This window comes from Conger conger, chromosome 8 (assembly GCF_963514075.1).
Source record: "Conger conger chromosome 8, fConCon1.1, whole genome shotgun sequence".
In the NCBI taxonomy this organism is placed as follows: Eukaryota; Metazoa; Chordata; class Actinopteri; order Anguilliformes; family Congridae; genus Conger; species Conger conger.
In genome coordinates this window covers 31,506,080-31,527,683 of record NC_083767.1, presented here as the reverse complement: position 1 = coordinate 31,527,683, position 21,604 = coordinate 31,506,080, and the positions used below count along the sequence as shown (strand labels likewise).

At 42.1% G+C, this 21,604-nt stretch overlaps 1 protein-coding gene across 5 annotated transcripts in view; it reads left to right on the top strand.

The window, feature by feature from the left end:
* Window positions 1-16,038: 16,038 nt before the first annotated feature.
* The window catches only part of kdm2ab (lysine (K)-specific demethylase 2Ab), a 72,673-nt gene continuing 67,107 nt past the window's right edge, over window positions 16,039-21,604 (top strand). Inside the window, exons 1-2 of one of the 5 annotated variants that reach the window (XM_061250615.1) lie at window positions 16,039-16,129; window positions 17,436-17,506. In XM_061250615.1, coding sequence (XP_061106599.1) covers window positions 16,054-16,129; window positions 17,436-17,506 — 147 coding nt within the window. In that variant the 5' untranslated portion in view covers window positions 16,039-16,053. The other 4 variants (XM_061250617.1, XM_061250619.1, XM_061250616.1 and 1 more) reach the window with 4 other exon arrangements.

Genomic DNA, 21,604 nt, shown 5'->3' with positions numbered 1-21,604 from the left:
ATTGATTTATCTGAAATTGGCTGTCTTACAACTGATTATTAGGAGCATTTTTACTTTATTACACCAACTTTTTCATGAAATTATCTAATCACCCAATTGTGTGGCAGCAGTACACTGCATACAATCATGTAGATACAGGCCAGGAGCTTCAGTTAATGTTCACATCAACCATCAGAATGGGGAAAAAAATGTAAGTGACTTTGACCATGGAATGATTGTTGGCGGCAGGTTTGAGTATCTCAGAAACTGCTAATCTCCTGGGATTTTCACGCACACTATTCTCTAGAGCACAGGTGTCAAACTCCAGTCCTGGAGGGCCGCAGTGTCTGCTGGTTTTCGGGTTGCTCCCGGCACCTGTGGTTCATTTAAGTCTTTAATTGGCTAAATAATCCACACACCTTGTTCTCAAGGCCTTAATTGACAGCTGATTGAAAGGCAACCACAAAAACCCGCAGACACTGCGGCCCCCTGGGAATTTGGTTTGACACCCCTGCTCTAGAGTTTGCAAAGAATGGTGCAAAAAACATTAAAAAATCCAGTGAGCAGCAGTTCTGCAGACAGAAATGCCTTGTTAATGAGCGACGTCAGAGGAGAATGGCATAGACTGATCAGAGCTGACAGGAAGGTGACGCAAATAACCATACATTACAACAGTGGTACACAGAAGAGCACCTCTAAACACACAACGCATCATAACTAAGTGGATAGGCTACATCAGTCGAAGTCGGAAAAATAAGTCTAAGAAATACCTAATAAAGTGCTCAGTGAGTGTATATATATATATATATATATATATATATGTGATGTACACTACTTGATCAGTGGAGAGACTTTTGTCAATGATGATGATGGGGATGGTTGAGCCTGCTGTGCTCGTCTACAAATGTAAGGCTGGCAGAACATTCTCACGCGAACAAAAATAGCAACCACAATGTTTTTGTTTAATTGTTTATTAGTTTTTAATCATGTCAGGGTTTGGGACAGAGGAACCAATCGGTGATCCCGGTGATCCTGGGAGCTATGTTGTTGGGGGCACTAGCTAGCCCCCAGTAGGGTCTCCCAAGGCAAATTGGTCCCGGGGGAGGGGCCAGACTAAGAGCGATTCAAAGACTCCATGATGCGGCCACACGAGAACCCAGTTACCTCGCCCGGAAAAGGGAAACCGGGGCCCCCTTCTGGAGCCAGACCCGGGAGGGGAGCTCGTCGGCGAGCGTCTGGTGGCCGGGCCTTATCCTATGGGGCCCGGCTGGGCACAGCCTGAATTGGTCACGTGGAGCCGCTGTCCTGTGGGCTCACCACCTGCAGGGGTCGGCATCGGAGTCGGGTGCCTTGCCCAACGGGCAGTAGGCAAAGGCGGGGATCTGGGCGTGCTGACTAGTTCTGGGGACGTGGAACGTAACCTCTTTGGTGGGGAAGGAACCGGAGCTAGTGTGTGAGGCGGAGCGGTACCAACTAGATATAGTTGGGCTCACCTCTACGCACAGCACTGGTTCCGGAACCAAACTCCTGGAGAGGGGCTGGACTCTATTCTTTTCTGGAGTTGCTCAGGGTGAGAGGCGCCGGGCAGGTGTGGGGATACTCACAAGCCACCGGCTGAGCGCCACTGTGTTGGAGTTCCACCCGGGGAACGAGAGGGTCGCCTTTCTGCGACTACGTGTTGCTGGGGGGAAAGCTCTGACTGTAGTTTGTGCTTATGCACCAAACGGCAGTTCAGAGTATCCGGCCTTCTTGGAGTCACTGGGCGGCATCCTGAAAAGGGTGCCACCCGGAGACTCCATAGTTCTGCTGGGCGACTTCAACGCTCACGTGGGCAATGACGGAGAAACCTGGAAGGGGGTGATTGGAAGGAATGGCCTGCCCGATCTTAACCTGAGTGGTGTTTTGTTATTGGACTTCTGTGCTGGTCATCGATTGTCGATAACAAACACCATGTTCGAGCATAGGGTAGCTCATAAGTGCACTTGGTACCAGAGCACCTTAGGCCAAAGATCGATGATCGACTTTGTGGTCGTATCATCAGATCTGCGGCCGTATGTCTTGGACACCCGGGTGAAGAGAGGAGCAGAGCTGTCAACTGATCACCACCTGGTGGTGAGTTGGATCAAGTGGCCGGGGAGACCCGGTAAACCCAAACATGTACTGAACTGGGAACGTCTGGCGGAGGCCCCCGTCCGTGAGGTCTTCAACTCCCACCTCCGGAGGAACTTCTCACGCATCCCAGGAGAGGCTGGGGACATGGAGTCCGAGTGGGCCATGTTCAAAGCCTCCATTGCAGAGGCGGCAAGCAGGAGCTGTGGCCAGAAGGTCATCGGTGCCTGTCAGGGTGGCAACCCAAGAACCCGCTGGTGGATACCAGCGGTGAGGGACACCGTCAAACTGAAGAAGGAGGCCTTTCGGGCTTGGCTGGCCCGGGGAGTTCGGGGAGGCTATGGAGAAGGACTTTCGATTGGCCTCGAGGAAGTTCTGGCAAACCATCCAATGACTCAGGAAAGCAGGGCTTGTCTCAGGCTGTTTTCAGCAGGGGAGGAGAACTGCTGACCCGCACTGGGGATGTTGTCGGGCGGTGGAAAGACCACTTTGAGGAGCTCCTGAACTCGAACAACACGTCCTCTGTGGAAGAGGCAGAGCCCGAAGACTTTGCTAAGGTAGTCAAAAAGCTCGCCGGGTGTGGATGAGATTCGCCCTGAGATGCTAAAGGCTCTGGACATTGTTGGGCTGTCTTGGCTGACACGCCTCTTCAGTGTCGCGTGGAGGTCGGGGACAGTACCTGCAGAGTGGCAGACCGGGGTGGTGGTCCCCATTTTCAAGAAGGGGGACCGGAGGGTGTGCTCCAATTATCGGGGTATCACACTCCTCAGCCTCCCCGGGAAAGCTTACTCTATGGTGCTGGAAAGGAGCCTCCGACCGATGGTAGAACCTCAGATTCAGGAGGAGCAATGTGGCTTCCGTCCTGGTTGTGGAACAGTGGACCAGCTCTTTACCTTGGCGGGGTTGCTGGCGGGGTCATGGGAGTTTGCCCATTCAGTCCACATGTGCTTTGTGGACTTGGATAAGGCTTTCGACCGTGTCCCCCGGGGAACCCTGTGGGGGGTACTGCGGGAGTATGGGGTACCGGGGCCGTTGTTACGAGCCATCCGGTCCCTGTATAACCAAAGTGAGAGCTGTGTCCGCATCCTCAGCACAAAGTCAAGCACATTTCCAGCGGGTGTTGGACTCTGCCAAGGTTGCCCCTTGTCACCGGTCCTGTTTGTGATATTCATGGACAGGATCTCAAGGCGCAGCCGAGGTGAGGAGAGTGTCCAGTGTGGTGACCGCAGAATTGCGTTTCTGCTTTTTGCGGATGTGGTTCTGCGGTTCTGCTGGCTTCATCGGACCGTGACCTTCAGCATGCACTGGAGCGGTTTGCAGCCGAGTGTGAAGCGGCCGGGATGAGAGTCAGCACCTCCAAGTCCGAGGCCATGGTTCTCTGCTGGAAAACGGCGGATTGCTCCCTCCGGGTTGGGAACGAGTCATTGCCCCAAGTGAAGGAGTTGAAGTATCTTGAGGTCTTGTTCACGAGTGAGGGTAGAAGGGAGCGTGATATCGACAGGCGGATCGGTGCAGCGTCAGCAGTAATGCGGGCGTTGCACCGGACCGTTGTGGTGAAGAGGGAGCTGAGCCGGAAGGCGAAGCTCTTGATTTACCGGTCGATCTACGTCCCAACCCTCACCTATGGTCACAAGCTTTGGGTAGTGACCGAAAGAACGAGATTGCATATACAAGCAGCCAAAATGAGCTTCCTCCGTCGGGTGGCCGGGCTCAGCCTTAGAGATCGCGTTGAAAGGAGCCAATTGAGGTAGTTCGGGCATCTGATCAGGATGCCTCCCAGGCGCCTCCCTTTGGAGGTTTTCCGGGCTCATCCAACTGGGCAGAGACTCCGAGGTAGACCCAGAACCCGCTGGAGAGATTATATATTTCTCCTGGCCTGGGAACGCCTCTGGATCCCCCAGGAGGAGCTGGAATGCGTTGCTGGGGAGAGGGATGCCTGGAATACCCAGCTTGGCTTACTGCCACCGCGACCCGACTCCGGATAAGCGGCTGATAATGGATGGATGGATGGAACCAATCGCAGACTTAGTCCAAAAACAAGCAATGGTCAGAATCCAAACAGACAGGAACATGCAGGGCAGGCAGAGCGGAATCGGGAAAACAGGCAGAGTTAAAAAACAAAGAAGACAGACAAGCAAAGGTACAAATACAAAAATACAAAAATGTCCAAGAACCAGGCAGAGATCAAAACCAGAAAAATCCAAAACAGAGCAAACCAGACAGAAAAACAGGGCACAGGCACAGGGAAGTGGAAGCTAGAACCGGGGTAGGGAACAATAATAGAAAGACGAACTAGCAACAAGAAACTGAAAATGACAGGTTTAAATACACTACTAACAAGCAGTAATGGGAAACAGGTGGAATCAATGACAGCAGACAGGATGGAAGTACATGTAAGGAGTGGGGAGGTGGAGACACAAAATGGGACACAGCTGAAACAAATGCATGAAGGTTAATGGAGCAGGAGGGCAACAAGGGACAAAAATTCTAAGAACTTAAACAAAATAGAGAAACACAGAACCTGCCAAATCATGGATAAATAATTAGGACAAATGCACTAAGAGCCAGGGAAACTCTTTTTGAAAGCAAAACGGAAAAATAGGGTTTATTGCTTACTCAAGCCACTGACAGCTGACGCAAGCATTGCGCATTGCTAAGTAACCTATATCCATAGTGAAGAAATCTTTACACAGCTGAATCCCTATCCAGTACTCTATGTAGATTTTTATATGTAGTGTATAGGTAGGGAGTGAATAATTGAGCCAATGTGAACACAGCCTATGTCAGGTGCCTCTGTTGGGGGTGGCTGACCCTTTGCTAAGCACCCCCCCTTGGTTACTGTTGCTATGTTCAAACCCTGGTGTAGCCGCAGTAACATCCGCCTGTTGGGCCCTTGAGCAAGGGGGATTGTCCCCTGCTTTGTCTAATTATTAGGGGCGACATTGGCTCTGGAGGTAAGAGCAGTCGTCTGGCAGTCAGAGGGTTGCCGGTTCGATCACACCCTGGGTGTGTTGAAGTGTCCCTGAGCAAGACACCTAACCCTCAATTGCTCCTGACAAGCTGATTGGTGCCTTGCATGGCAGCCAATCGCCGTTGGTGTGAATGAGAAGCTCCAATTGTACAGCCACTAAAGTCACTTAGATCACATTTCTTCCCCAATCTAACATTTGGTCTGAAAAATAGCTTAACCTCTTGACCATGTTTCCAAGCTTGTATGCTTTTAGGTGCTGCCACATGATTGGATGATTAAATATTGCATTAGCAAGCTGGTGTACAGGTCTAGCTAATAAAGGAATCTCTGAGTGTATGTATAATTTGAATGATTCTTTTAGTGAGAATGCGATTCCTGGTTGGAAATTACCCAGTGCAAGCTAAAATAACATAATTTAACGAGCTTGCTAAGCAGCTGAATATAACATTTTTGCCCAGCATAATTAGGTTGATAATTCAAACAGTGGGCCACATTTATAAAACGTGAGCCAAACAAAATTCACCGTAAATCTATCAGAAATGCATTTCCAGAAATAACGTGGGATTTATCAAAGTTTTCAGATGTCAGTTTTTTTCGTAGGAGCCAAATAAACTTCACGAGTGGTTTTACCTGTTCGTATTGTGCGCGGAAATGAAAACACAGTTGTATTATTCCATTAATTAATATTTTATTAATATATAGTAATATATATTAATATTAATAATATATATTAATAATATTAATAACATATATATAGTATATAATATCATATTTATTTTATTTAGGGTGGCTAAATTATTTGATTATGCCTATTTGATATTATAATTATTCATATCACATAAAAACACATATGGGGCATGGAGTAGCCTACAATGCCTATGAAACAACAATCTATAACGGTGAGTTCAAGTTACACCTGCAAACATCATGGTAGGCAATAGTGGCATAACATGTGGCTGATTTGTTTTACGAGTTTTGTTTTTTAGCTTGCGTTTAATGTCAGAGGTTGACGTGAATTGTTTTTCCCAGTTGAGAGGTGCTAATTTGTTCATTCTAATATGCAGCATATATGAATGTAGCAGAAGGCTTCATTGCTATGGCTTTACATTACATTTACAGCTTTATTAGAAGATTTTAAGCATGGCCACATAATCACTTTATTTGAGGCTTGTGATACCTCCTTCTGGCTCTCTCCAAGGACAAGGAAAAATGTAGCTATAGGCTATTGCTGTCACCCTCCGGTAGGATTCCATATAACAACATCTCCTATGATTTGCCAATGCGTTCCTCCAGCCCAATGTAAACTCCCTCAGTGAAGCCTGGAAGGCAGCAGCTTGTCGAAATAGTAAACTAATCGCGATGGGTTTAGCAAACTAGTTAGCTCGGGAACATAAATAGATATATTTCATAAAAATACATTATAGAAAAGTTGCTAGCGAAGTAATAATATGTACACATAATCTATGGTTGGCGGAGCTGAAACGGCTGTCTTGCAGACATCACTGTGGGAAGGAAAGTGCCAAATGTGAAACCATTGTTTGTTCAGTCTTTATTTTGTAAAGGCGAGTCAAACAAGTGAGGAACGATAGCCAGCAAACAGATACAGCAGGGAAAAGGCAGTTCGTGGTTCAGTGTCCAAGCAATGGGTCAATACCCCTGCAAACAGATACATTAGTCGAAAACCGAAGTTGTAGTCACAGGCGAAGTTTCAGTAACGAGCAGGCTAATCAGACAAAGACAGAATCCAAAAACAGAGGTCAAAAAATAAAAACAGGTCGATAAACTACAGATCAAAACTATATAGACGGGATAAGCTAAATACGGAAGTCGAACAAGTTGTAACGGGAATCAGGAATAAATGCTGGAGAGTAAAAACATAATCTGGCGACAAGACAGAGGGGTTTATATAAGACAGGTAACAAGAGGAAATGGTAATCAGGTGTGGGGAAACAATCAGGAAGTGAAAATGCAGGTGAAACGAATAACAATGAATGGACAAACTGACAGAGTGACTACGGTGTGCACAGAGGGTGTGTGTGTGCACTGTTTTGTTATTGAAATATCTTGGTAAATACTTGTGTTCACGATGATGTCTATCTTAACAGATGCTCCAGAACCTGTAGAATTTTTCATATTTAACAAGAAATAATGACCTCCCGCTATATGTCCCTCCGTTGGAATTACATGGTACTGCATGTGATGAAACTTATGTTGGAATAGATCCCATGCATTTTTAAATATGGCGGGCGGGTCTGTTATGTACGTTTCCCCCAACGCAGACCAGAGGAATTTCAAGAATCGTTGTCTTTAATCAGTCCAAGTCAAAAGCTAAGTGATGACAAAACACAGTGCCAAATTGATATGCAAAAGAAAAGTAGTTTAAACAATCCAAGTTAAAAAAACCAGAGAATCAGAAAAACGAGGTATGGAAGGTATAAAAGGGCAAGGCAGAAAACATAGTCGAGGAAGGCAGAAAGTAAATCAGAACCAAAAATCAGAAAAGGCAAACAAATCCAAAGTGCTAAGCAAACTCGAAAACAGGCAAGGGCAAAGGGGTGTCTCAGGAATCACAATTAGACAGGCTTACTAGGAATCGGCACTGAATAACGATCAACGTCCTGACAACTAACATTACTGAGACCAGGGTATAAAGACACGAAGGGATGAGACAGACTAGGCGTGGCAAGGGAGTGCGGAGGACTTAAATGAACAACAGGTGAGAAACATGAATGGGTAGTAATACAATAACGAGGGGAAACGAAAACAAGGACTGGATTCACAAAGACCCACATGTAATACAAATGGCTCCAGACTAGGGAGCAGACAATTGCAGAGTTTAAGGAACATTACATTACATTACATTACATTAATTTGATTAGACTAAGCAAGAAATCCTCCCCTGGAGCAATGGAGGGTTAGAGCAGCTGTGTGGATCTTATTGTGGCTACATCGGGGATCGAACCACCGACCTTGCGGGTCTCAGTCATGTACCTTAACCACTATGCTACAGGCCGCCCTCTAGTGTGATAGAAGAGAGCAGGTGCAAACACTTCGCTGAATCAAGGCAAGCAATTAGATATAGAACAGAGAGGTGGAGGTACAGAGCAATATTGAACTAGAGTTAAAGTATGTTAGTTTACGTGATTAAATTCCAATTACCCAAACTAGTGACTGTTAGTTAGTTATTTAGACAGACAGTGTGTTAATATAATTAGTAACATACAAAATCTATGTTAGTTGTAATTAGTATATTACTGCTATCTACAACATGAAATGGAGAAAAAGCAGGAAGTAAGAAAAGCGAGACTGAGAAGGAATCGTGGAAAACCAGAAAATTCCGAAACCACCTGAATAGTGGAGCACGCAGACAGGGAGTGACTCAGGCTCAGAAAACATTCAGATACAGACATCACAGGGGAAGACGAATGCAATTAACTATAAATGGATGAACAGATAACCAGATACGAATAATGAAAAATAATAAATTACAAGAATAACAAACAAACTAACAGACAAAACTCAGGAACATTACAGTGTCTGGTGGTTTGAAACTTCTTCCATTTCACAATTGCCAAGCCACAAAATGCAGTGTGAATTGTGGGAGCTTATATACACAGGTGTATTGGAACAGCAAGGCCAATTCCTTTGTTTTTTCAAAACACTGAATACATTTGGGGTTGAGATAAATAGATGAACAGGAGACGAGTTCAGAATTTCAGCTTTTATTTCCTGGTATTTACACCAAGGTGTGTTAAACTTCTTAGAATGTAGCACCTTTGGTATCAGGCCACCAATTTTTTTACATATTGGAACAGAGAGTATTTAGGTAAATACGTTTAACATTTAATATTTGGTAGCATATCCCTTGCTTGCAGTAACTGTATAAAGTCTGCGACCCAAAATCTTTTGTGATGCTTTTCCAGGCTTTTATTTATTTATTTATTTATTTATTTATTTATTTATTTATAATCAGGGACAGTGCACATTAATGAACATCAATATCACAACCAATGTGCCAAGGTTAGCTGGAAGAGTTCATTTGCACCTGTAGTCCCTGTACAGGAGGATGATTGAGAGGTACATTACAAATTATTCATACAAGACACAATATAGAAAACATCGGTCAATATAACTAATATAACTATAATAACATACCATTAAAGAAAAAAGAGAAAAAAAAGGCATTATACTAATAGTATACTTACTCAAAACATGTGGCGACATGGCTCAGGTGGTAAGAGCAGTTGTCTGGCAGTCGGAGGGTTGCCGGTTTGATCCCCCGCCTGGGCTGTGTCGAAGTGTCCCTGAGCATGACACCTAACCCCCAAATGCTCCTGACGAGCTGGTAGGTGCCTTGCATGGCAGCCTGTGTGTGTGTGTGTGTGTGTGTGTGTGTGTGTGTGTGTGTGTGTGTGTGTGTGTGTGTGTGTGTGTGTGTGTGTGTGTGTGTGTGTGTGTGTGTGTGTGTGTGTGGCATCAATTGTACAGTGCTTTGGATAAAGGCGCTATATGAATGCCAACCATGTGTAGATAAAAAATTACACTGCAATATTAACATCTGAACAGATACTGTATGTGCCCTATATTCAAAACAAATGGTCCAATTGGAGACATTATTCAAATGTTCTGTGTCTGTATGGAACAAAACAGTCTCCTCTGGTTACTGACCTTGTTAAGCTCCAGTCCTTTTTCTTAATTGTAATTGTAATCTCCTCTTCAGGATGTGAAATGCACTTAGAGGAGGAGGAGCTAGTCCATTAAGAATTTTAAATATAAGGCACATATCTGTATATTGTTTAAAGCTGTCCATACTGAATAAATTATACTTGGAAATAATGTGACAATGATGGTAACTATTAGGCTTTTTGTTCAGGACATTCAGTGTTTGTTTGTAAAGTGATTCAACTGGTCTTAAGATAGTAACTCCTGTTTGAGACCAGCTAGTCAGGCAATAATTAAAATGAGGAAGTATCATCCCATGCATGTATAATTTGGCTGCCTGCAGTGAGATATAAGGTCTTATAATCCTAAAATGTGATAATACAAATTTAACTGTTTTAACAACTTTTTTCACACGTTTTTTAAATGTTAAATGAGAATCCAAAATGATGTCACGGTACTTAAAATTATCCACAGTTGTTATGTGCTTCCCATTTATAGTCACATATGGGTATGCAGTACTATTGGACCTCTTAGAAAAATACAGGCAGACAGTTTTACTAGTGTTCAGGTCAGTCAGCCACCCAGAAACTGGTCATAGCTGTTGTTAATTTCTGAGCAATTTCTGACCTGCTTTTCCCATGAACAAACAAGACTGTGTCATCTGCATACATTTGAGTATCCACTTGTGGACAAATAAGCGGCAGATCATTAATGTAAACACTGAACAGAAGAGGTCCCAGTATTGATCCTTGGAGAACCCCACAATAATTATAGAGAAGTCAGACTGACTATGCCCCATATAAACGTTTTGGCCTCTATGAGTTAAATAGGATTGTATCCAATTAATTGCTTCACTAGAAATATTATATGAGGACAGCTTAGTTAGAAGCACATTATGATTTACACTATCAAATGCTTTTTTTTTAGATCCAAGAATACTGCACCAACTTCACCATTTAAGTCCAGTTGTGATTTAATATGCTCTATGAGACAACAAATGACTTTCAGTTGAATGGTTAGTTCTGAATCCAAACTGCATCTGATAGAACATGTTGCTCTTGTTAAAATGAGAAGTGAAATGCTCAGTAACCCATTTTTCAGCAACTTTAGAAATAGCCGGAAGGATACTTATGGGCCAATAATTATTAACATCTTTTGGGTCTCCAGATTTAAATATAGGAGCACCCTAGCACTCTTCCATGCAGTGGGAAATATCCCACTTTTAAATGATAGATTCAGAAAGTGAGCAATTGGGACAATCAAAGCTTCTTTGTGCATCTTCAGAAAAACAGTATCTAGACCATGTACATCTTTAGCTTTTGAATTATTTAAAGAGGTAGTGATATGGTTAACTTTGGATAATGATATTTCTGGAATTCTAAATATTGGTTTGGTAGCATCTGTTGGAATAATATTTATAGTTTTGTTTACATTTTGTAAAGTAATTTACATTCAGATTCAATAAAAAAGTTATTGAATATGCTGGATAATAACTGTCGGTCTTTGATTAAAGTCCCATTTACTTTCAATTCAATATTGTTTGATTTATGTACTACTATGTAGTTCATCATTTATCCAAGGTAATGTTGTTTTACATCTTGGCTTGCATTTACTTTCTTGACTAAAATATTTTATCACATTACTAATAATAGACGTATAATTGGAAATTAGATCAGACCAGTCAATAGTTCTAATAGCATTGTTAAAGTTCCCAATAGCTGGGTTAAGGAAACTGGTTCTCTGGTTTTGTAGTACTTTCTTTTCCAGGTCATTCAGTCTTATTTTGATTATGATACTATGTTCCCAGGGTTAATGTAATTATTGTGTTTTGCCACCAACCTCTGATATGAGACCTTTGGCTGAAGTGGAGGTGGCTTGAAGAAGGCTTCCTGGCAGATTTTCCTTCTCGACCATTGTATCAGCTTTCTTACTGACTGGGACTCTAATTCCAGGCTCTGATGTTGAAGTTGGGGAACCAGGGGATCTCTGGGCCTTTTAGATGGTTGTTTACTGTGTATAGTTTGAAGAAAATGAAGTAGTGATCTTGAGTTTTCTGCTTTAGAATTCCCTAGGGAATTAGCACGCATTCTTGTGCTGCTGGTGACATTTGATTCAGCATGCAGGTGTTTTTGTGTTTCCTTCATTGTATCATAGGGTTGAAGCTTGTTTTCATTTCATATTTTTCATAAATTTGTTTTATGTTTGTGTTGAGTGTCCAAGAACACTTAGATACTCAACACAAACATAAAAACAAATTTATGAAAAATATTGCACTAGAGGCATTCACCTTTACTTATAGAATGTTCTGTTGGCTGAAATGCTATTTGATGGTTAATACGCAATTAGATATTTAATGGATTCTGCATTGCTCCAGATCCTCCTGCCTTGCTCCAGATCCTCCTCTTTTTTTTACTGCAGCCTCTTTCAGTTGTTGTTTGTTTCGAGGGGGTTTTCCCTTCAATCTCCTCTTCAGGATCTGAAATGCATGCTCAATTTGGTTACGGACTTGGCCAGTTTCCACTTTTTCAACATAATGAAGTCCTTTGTTGTGTTGGCGGTGTGTTTTGGTGGTTTGTCTTGCTGCATGACAAAGTTCCTTCCTATTAGTTTTGATGTATTTCTCCATAAGTTGGCAGAAAGAATGTTTTTGTTGACTTCTGAATTCATCCTGCTGCTACCATCATGAGTTACATCATCAGTAAAGACTAGTGTGCCCACTTCAGAAGCAGCCATGCAAGCCCAAGCCATGACACTTCCTCCACCGTCCATCACAGATGAGCCTGTATATTTTGGATCATGAGCAGATCCATTTTTTTCTACATATTTTGGCCTTTCCATCACTTTGGTAGAGGTTAATCTTGGTCTGATCAGTCCATAAAACTTTGTTCCACTTTTGTGGCTCATCTCTGTACTTTTTTGCTAATTGTAATCTCGCCTTCCAATTCTTACTACTGATGAGTGGTTTGCATCTTGTGGTATAGCCTCTATATTGTTGCTCTCTAAGTCTTCTTTGAACAGTTGATTGAGATACCTTCACCCCTGCCCTGTGGAGATTGTTTGTGACGTCACTGACTGATTTAGGGTTTTTCTTCACAGCTCTCACATACGTCATCTTGTCATGATCCTGAGTTTCGTCTGTTAGTTTATTTTGTTATTCTTGTTGATTTATTATTTTTCATATTCTTGTCTGGTTTTCTGTTTACATTTATAGTTTGTTGCATTCGTCTTCCCTTGTGATGTCTGTGACTTTATGTAGTTCTGAGCCCGAGTCACTTCCCTGTCTGCGTGATTCACTATTTGGGTGTTTTTGGAATTTTCCTGTTTCCCACGATTCCTTCTCAGTTTTGCTTTTCTTACTTCCTGCTTTCTCTCATTCTTGTTTGCACTAATATACTAATCCCGACTAATGTAGAATTTGTACAGTACTAATTATTGTGCCATTCTGTTTCATTGCCCTTTTTTGATTTTTCTGGTTTTTGACTCCTGCCTGGCTCTTCTCTGGATTCTTCTCTTGCATTGTGATCTCTGTACCTCTGCCTTGTTTGGACTGACCTCCCGGTTTTTTAACTTCTTTTGATTACGCTGCCATTTCTCATAACTCCCGAGTCTGCACATCTTTTGACCTCAAACTCAATTGTCTTCAGTGTACCTTGCTGTTCCAATACTTTTGGAGGGGACTGTAACTACGGCAGCATGAGCCCCTGCCTCAACCAATCAGAGATCAATTTACTTACTCATCGCATTGATTCAGTGATTTTTCATAATCTCTCTTTCTTTTTGGTTCAGCCTAGAAACAAATTAGACCCTTGAAAATTATAAAATGATAATGCCTGCTTCTATTGATGACTGGAATATGAGCTTTGGGGCTGTAATTCGTTTTCCGGGCCATGGCAGTTATCTTGGGGTGGTGGCAATTGCAGAAGAAACTAAATGGGCTTGAATGGAACCAGCTATATTTCAGTTAAATGGTTTTACCATGCTATGCTAGAGGTTTTCTTCATAGACAGCAACAACAACAACTTCATATAAGCAAATGAAGCATTAGGCTAAATTGTTCTACAAACACAAAATTACAAGGCTCCAGATCATCCTCAAATTATTGCTATGCAGCTTTTTGTTGCTTTTAAAAATTGTCCATAGTTACGAGCATATGGTCATACAAAAAAACTCTGCTTTCAGCAAAAAATGGACCACGTTAATCTCACCACCATGATTGTTCCACGCCATATAAAATGCATTGGCAAAGTTTCCTGTTACATAAGAATATATCTAATTGTACATAAACTTTAATCATTAAACCAGTCGCCTATGGTAAAATAGACCCAGTGTTATCATATTATATCAGGCAAATATTGTGTGACCACAGAATTTTGAGTGCACAACTGCGTCAGTAACAGTTCTTAACAGTAGCATATTTACAGATTTCATGCCAATCGAGTCTATCAGGCAGAAGCCATAGGGAAGAGGAATGAAAACAGGAAGTATTATCATTTTAACCAATGCATTTTTTTTTATTACACACGATCGACCAGCTTGCCTGGACGTAAACTACAGAGATTTAACTACAGACTTCTGCAACTGTGAGGTTACACTGCACAATGTCAATGTAAATGCAAATCTTTAATTTGGCAATTAGACTATTATCTCGGCGGCACGGATGGTGCAGTGGGTAGCACTGCCGCCTCACAGCAAGGAGGTCCTGGGTTCGAATCCCCGTCGGCCGGGGCCTCTCTGTGTGGAGTTTGCATGTTCTCCCCGTGTCTGCGTGGGTTTCCTCCGGGTACTCCGGTTTCCTCCCACAGTCCAAAGACATGCATGTTAGGCTGATTGGAGAGTCTAAATTGCCCGTAGGTATGAGTGTGTGAGTGAATGGTGTGTGTGCCCTGTGATGGACTGGCCCGTCCAGGGTGTATTCCTGCCTTTCGCCCAATGTATGCTGGGATAGGTTCCAGCCCCCCTGCGACCCTGTTCAGGATAAGCGGGTTCAGATAATGGATGGATGGATGGACTATTATCTGACTTACAATGATGACATTTAACTATTAAGATGGCCCAAAAACAAAGTTTGAAAATGCAATTAATTTGTCAGTACAAAAGATGTGGTCAAAAGCAGTATCGGTTACATGGTTAACCGTGTTAAAATATGGGATGGTAACCGTTTACAAAAACTGTTGATTTAATCCCTAGGCCCATGGGCTTTTTCCCCCATTTGCGCTTGACGTTGGTTGCAGGTTGCCATCAATAGGCCACTGATTACACGAATGTATCCTATTTGTAATTAAGTTTATAAGTTAGAATCTTGCCAGTTAAGTCAGAGTTTTTAAATAGTGAAAACGAGTCAGGACGATAAATTAATAGACACACTGTCGGTGGCATTAGGATGGTCCAATTGTGGAAATGTTGTCGCTATGGGAAAGTCCAGTATATAAAATTTTCCTCACCAGTCCTGTTCTTATTAGGAAGCTGACCAAGCATCTTCTGTCTTGTCCACTTCCACCACATCCAGTATGTTCTTTACTCCTGCTCCTGTTAGCCCTAATCTTTTCATTTCTTCTAATACATATTTCCTGCAACTAAGTATGTGCTCTACAGTTTCTGGTGCCTGACAATGATAACAATAACCAGTTGGATGCTTCCCTATTATGTGAAGTGTACTGTTTAGATCACAGTGTCATATTCTTAACCTAGACATGATTGTCTCCTCTTTTCTATTTCCTCTCCTACTTCTTACATTACCAACTCTATTTTGAATGGAATGTAGTTGTCTTCCTCTTATCTCCTGGTCCTATTTCTGCTGCCACTCTTTATTGATTTCCTTCCATACAATGCCCGTTCCTTCTGATTTTGAGAGTCTAGCATGTGTATCTATGTTTTCTTTTTTAACAGCTTGTTTAGCCATTTTGTTCACTATTTCATTACCTAAAATGCCTGCATGAGCAGGTATCCAAATGAATATGACCTCGGTGCTTTGTTTCCTTATTCTTGCGTGTATTGACATTATTTCATGAAGTAAATCCTGTCGTTCACTAGGTAACCTGACAAGAGACTGTACAGAGCAGCGACTGAATCACTACAGATTAGGACTTTCTTGGGTTTGTTTTAATCAATCCATTCTAGAGCCGTCAAGATGGCGTACAGCTCAACTGTATACACATAGGTAATTTGAGGTCCTCCTGCATATCTCACCATGGCTTGGAACTGCAACTGCAGAACCTGTGTTTCGCTTATATTTCGCTTTCGCCGCTCTATTTAAAATAAAGCAGCATACCGGAAATATCGTTCCCGATACATCCGCTTTACCTCCCTATAGCGCAACGACATTAAGATGTCCAATGATAAAGCCGCGGCTGCTTTGTCTCCTTCAGCCATTGGAAGCGTACGCTATTCGAAGGCGGGTCTTTCCCGAATGTAAGTGTGTGGTTTGTGACTGGTTGAAAATGGCGGCGAAAGGAAGATAATACTAACAGCAAAAAACGGCAATTAAAACGCCACATTAAACGTAAGATGCAACTCCACAGGCAAACATGAAACGTTTTCCCTGGGACAGCGTTCAGAACATAACACCGCGAGAGCTTTCTAGCTATCTGATGCGGTAGAAAGTTAGCTAGCTATTAGCTTTGCTTGACGTTAACCAGCTTAGCTAGCTTCCAAAATAACAACTAGTTAGTTAGCTAAGCTTAGGGTGAAATGTATCAGGATACGTTGCGTAAACTGCGACGCACTGTACTCGTGATATGCTAAGCTAGCCAAAGGGTTAGCTAGCAATCTAGCTAACGTTCAGTTATATGGCACTCCAAAGCCAGCTGGCTTTGTAGAAAATAACATTTAGTGGAACGTTAGTCTAGCGTTGCAATTAAATGTTTAAACGGACAGCAATTTGCCATCTGCGGGACAGGCCATCAGCAGACTTGGTACTGATGTAACGTAAGCTAGCTAGACTAACTAGCTAAGTGTAATCATATCGCATATGATAACAGCTAAGTTCAGCGATAAGTTTGCATTCGCTAGCTAGCTATACGACTCGCTTTTATCACCATCATTCGCTGTTTTATGCTAGCGAGCTAACGTTACACACTTGTTTGGTCAATCAATAACTACTTATTTTAACTAGCGAGCTAGCTTATAACGACATCGACTGTAGAGTGGGATACGTAGAACTAACTTAAGTTAGCCGACCAATCATAGCTTGCTAGCTAGATTTATATTGTAACCAGCCTAGCCATTGAACGGCACCTGCGAGACATTTTGTCTTCTTGAATAACATTATTTGGATAACTGGTCAGGTCATACCATTTGCTAATTAACTTGGCACTTTGTGTGTGACAAATGTCGATGCTAGCCAATAACTCAGGTGCGTAGCGAGTAAACATTCGCTAGCTCGCTATCTTAGCTATGAGCTACTTTTACATTATGTGAGGTGGCTAACTTTAGCTAAGTTAGCTAAATGGTTTTGCAATGCAACGTTAACCACCCCCTGTTTATATAACCACCTGATTATGACATTGTTCATTTAAGTGATCCTATACCTATAGAATAACGTTAGCTGGCTATCTAACCAGGTAACATGACGTTTGAGTTCTATTAACTGCCTTTTTAAGTATGTTTTTTATGGACTACAGTGTTATTATATTTGTTTTATCTTACACAAATAAGGGACATTGGAGAACTATTGCGTAGCATTTCGTGAGTTTGTGCCATACTTCTCTGTTGTCAGTAATTCGCCGTGGGAATACCAATTTCAGCTTGATCATGGAAGACACCCGTCCTCGGTACAGCAAAAGATTGGTAAGTCTTAATTTGGTCTAGTTGGCTAATTTATGTTTTCAGGAGAATTTCTCTGATACCGTCCTGGTCCTCAAACTGCTCGTTTTCCACCCTCCCTTTGACCTCACCTGGGAGTCAAGTGTGAAGACAGTCTGGCCAATCAGTAGCATGAAGTGTTCAGTTAATTACTCATTACATTACATTACATTACATGGCATTTAGCAGACGCTCTTATCCAGAGCGACGTACAACGAAGTGCAGATCAAACACAAGTACAAGTGCGAAGAGGACCTGAAAGGACAGTAGTCCTAGTGTAACCATACAGATATAATCGGAACCCTTGAAGAAGAATACATCATCTTCCAAACTAGCATACCACAGTTGGCAGCTAGAATACCCCTAGTACAACAATAAAATAACTCGGGAATACTCGGGAAAAGAAACTGAATGGCTGGAGAGATTTTGTGATCCCTGTTTAAAATTTTTTCGGATGTGTTGTCATGGCAATTCTTCGTCATGTCAGCCACAGATCCCGAGATGATGTTGTAGGGAGATATGCCACCTGAATATCAGGTTTCACGTCCAGGGGGCGACTTATCACTAAAACTGGATTAAACCCTAGTAGTGGTCAGTGGCAGTTTAAATAAAAAAATAAAATAAAACTGTAGAAGACGCAATATTTTTCCTAGTGAACCCCCTTGGCCAAATAAATACTGTAGATTATAGAACGGTCATTCTGTGAAAAATCAACCAGAGGTGTGGGGGGAGAGTACATACATTTTTGTATTTCGCCATATTTCAAAATGCATAGGATCTATTCCGATATAAGTTTCACCACTTGCAGTACTATGTAGTTCCAATGGAGGGAAGAAGGGTGAAACTGATGTACAGTTTACGTTTTAGACATTTGGCAGATGCGATTTACAAGTGCATAGGTTCTTCACCAAGTTTAATGATGTTAAATATGGCGGGTGGTCTTTATTTCTAAATATGAAGACTTCTTCGTCTAATAAACTAATATCATCTATTGAAATATTAAGTGTTTATAGACTAATTTATACAGTTTAAAGCATTAATGTTGTGGCTGATCTGTTTATTATTTATTCAAAAATGATGCAATGCCAATTTTGGTTCCGGCCACAAAATGACCAAAAGGTGTTGCATACTCAACCAAGTAGTTGGTAAGGTGGAATGTTTCCAATCAAAATGAAGCTTCATATTCTTCAAAAGGCATAATATTGAAGTCAGTTCTACATTTAAATGCCAGTATGCACTCTAAAAATCTGTTCAATGTTCATCCGAATTTTACCTTACAGTCCACATCATCTATCTCTGAGTATATAGAACTGTATAGAACAGAAATATGAAATCAATATTACCGCGTCAAATAAGTGCATATAATTGTACCAACAAGAACAACAACATAATGAGTGCATAGTATTGTATCAAGACAAATCTATATTTAAATGGTAACATACACCCTGTTCAAAAATCAGTCCAGGTCAGTTTGATCACATCACATCACTAAATTGAATTTCACTCTTTTACCAAACAGACATATTACCTTTTACAGATCGTTATATGTGGTGCACTTGACATCTAATGAGCAAAATGAAATTTTTTCCAACTAGCAAGAGCAGTGAAATCGGGTACATATGTTGTCAGGGCAATTTGCAAACACTGGTGCAGGACGTCCACTCTCCTTATGGCTGATGTATCTAATAATGGAATTTCTTTGACTGACTCAGTCACACACTTTCGGGTTTTCTCATCAGTAACCACCTCCTCGATCGATGCAAGTGTAGGGACTATAGGACTTCAAGTCCACAGAACTGAACTACAACACCTGTGAAGTAGGACAGTCACCTGGCTACCACTTCCTGTTACTGTAATTTGAAACTGTGCTAAGGATTAGAAAAGGGTGAATCATATACCATATTATTCACTTACTCAAACACCATTCACTTGCTCAACCACTCTTGCTCAACAACTTCTTCCTCAACAATTTCTTCCTAAAACACTCCTCTGCAAACACGCATCCTCAAACGCTCTCTCTGGGAGAAACCTTCCCTGGACCAGCATCTTGTGTGCAGCACTGGGAAGGCTGCAAGACTCGCACAGGCCTATCCCAGCAACCCACCACGGAGCACTGCAAACCGGTCCGGAGCATGCACAAGTGTTCCAAGGAGTCTTGAAGAGCCACGCACCCAAGCGACAGCCTGAACAGAAAACCCTGAAAGGCCCAGGAGCCAAGCGACCTGCGAGAAGGACAACACTGCGTGTTTTGACACTGAAAGAATGGCGAACGCTTTCCTCTTTTTCATACTACAACTGCTCCGGATTTCGCCCTGGAAACCAGAACGTATCTGACGAGGAAATCAAACAGAAGCACTCAAGTAAGGTTGTGACTCTGGGCGTTTACTATAGCTACCTTACACTCAACCATCACTCCTGTAATTGAATGTAAGTAACTGTTTTTATGCTCCATGTATTGTATGATTACTGTACACATTTTCTTTTGGTTGGCTCCATGCCATCTGCTGCGCTGCGTTAGATTTAATATACATAATACGGCATTATTGATCTCGCACACACTGATAACCGTAAGGTTACCATTGATCTGTTTTGCAAGTCCATTCACCATAGTTTCCTCACTAGCTCCAGCTATATTAAAACCTCCCTCCATCTTAGTTACTTTGTTCTCCTGGAAAGACGCAGACACGCCTGTATAACCGCACACATTCTGCAGAACATACAACTTTCCCCACACGGCTGTGCACACATGCGCCCAATGTTAACACGCATGCGCACACGCACACAGGCATGCGCGCATGCACACACACGCACACGCTCACACACACACGCACACACACACAGTTTGTTGTACACTTGTGAATTGTGCTTTGCCCTGCTCAGTACTTTGTGGATAATAAACTTTGTTTGATCTTCCAAGGTTGTTCGTATTAATATTGCTCCTGTATTGAATGAACTCAGCCTCTCCTAATTTAAAGAACTCCAAAATGCCTTTTAGCTGAGTCATTTATATTAGTTTGGTATCAACCAAATTGGTAGTATTTGGTTTAGTTAAGATTAACGTGTAAATGTGTAATTCATATTATTAATTGAAATACGCTATTTGTAGTTATTATAAAATATTTTAGGAGACTCATATTTTACCTAACGCCATTATTTGTAGAGGAGTGGTATAACTATCTCACTTAATTGGCGCCATACGTGAGGATTTTTAAGACGGAAACGTCTTAATTATCGATCCTCGCATTTACCCCCCACATACTTGGGGCTCTGTTTTCGTAGAGAGTAAAAACCCTACACCAGCATACACTCCTTGACTGTCTCTGCATCCATAAACAGCCTTTTCGTTTTGGTTAATATCCATGCCACTGGAAGCGAAGTTGATGTAGCTCTCGCTTGCTCGGTAAAACCTGGGTGCTACATCTTTGTGCTCATAACATGAAGTTAAATCCCAAATCTTCTGACGACGAGCATCAGAGCCCAGTGGGAAAGTTGTCTCAGTTAGCTTGAAATGCCTCCTTAAGTTATATTCTTTTGTCACCGATACGCTCTCATTGCACAGTAAACACGCAGGCCTCATACCAACTGATATAACTATACTTCTCTGTCCATTCAGGGTAAAATTTTCAGTTTTCTGTGTCAACGTTTTGCTTTTTTAAAGTAGAAAGAGACATTCTAGCTGTCAACAAGTGCACGCTCCAGAGGGATGTTTAGAATTTTCAGAAGAGCCTCAAGACGTTTAAGCGCAGGACGTGATGGCTTGCATCAGTCAGGGTTTACATCAATTGGTACGAGATGAACATAAATAATTCTGGTGCAGGAGCTTAGCTACAGAAATTATATAATGGAAATATTTTCTTTTCATTAGTTGCCTGGAACCACTTAAAGGGCCAGTAGAAATTACCTTGTGGGCCGGACCCAGCCCCCAGGCAGCCAATTGAATAGGCCTGTTATGTACTGTAGGGTACTCGCACAGGCCGCCAAATAATGTAGGGATTTTACTCTCTACGGAATCGGGGCGCCAATCAATGTAGTGTAACAGTATAACTGCAAAAAGAATGGACTGTTATCAGAAATATCTAACCA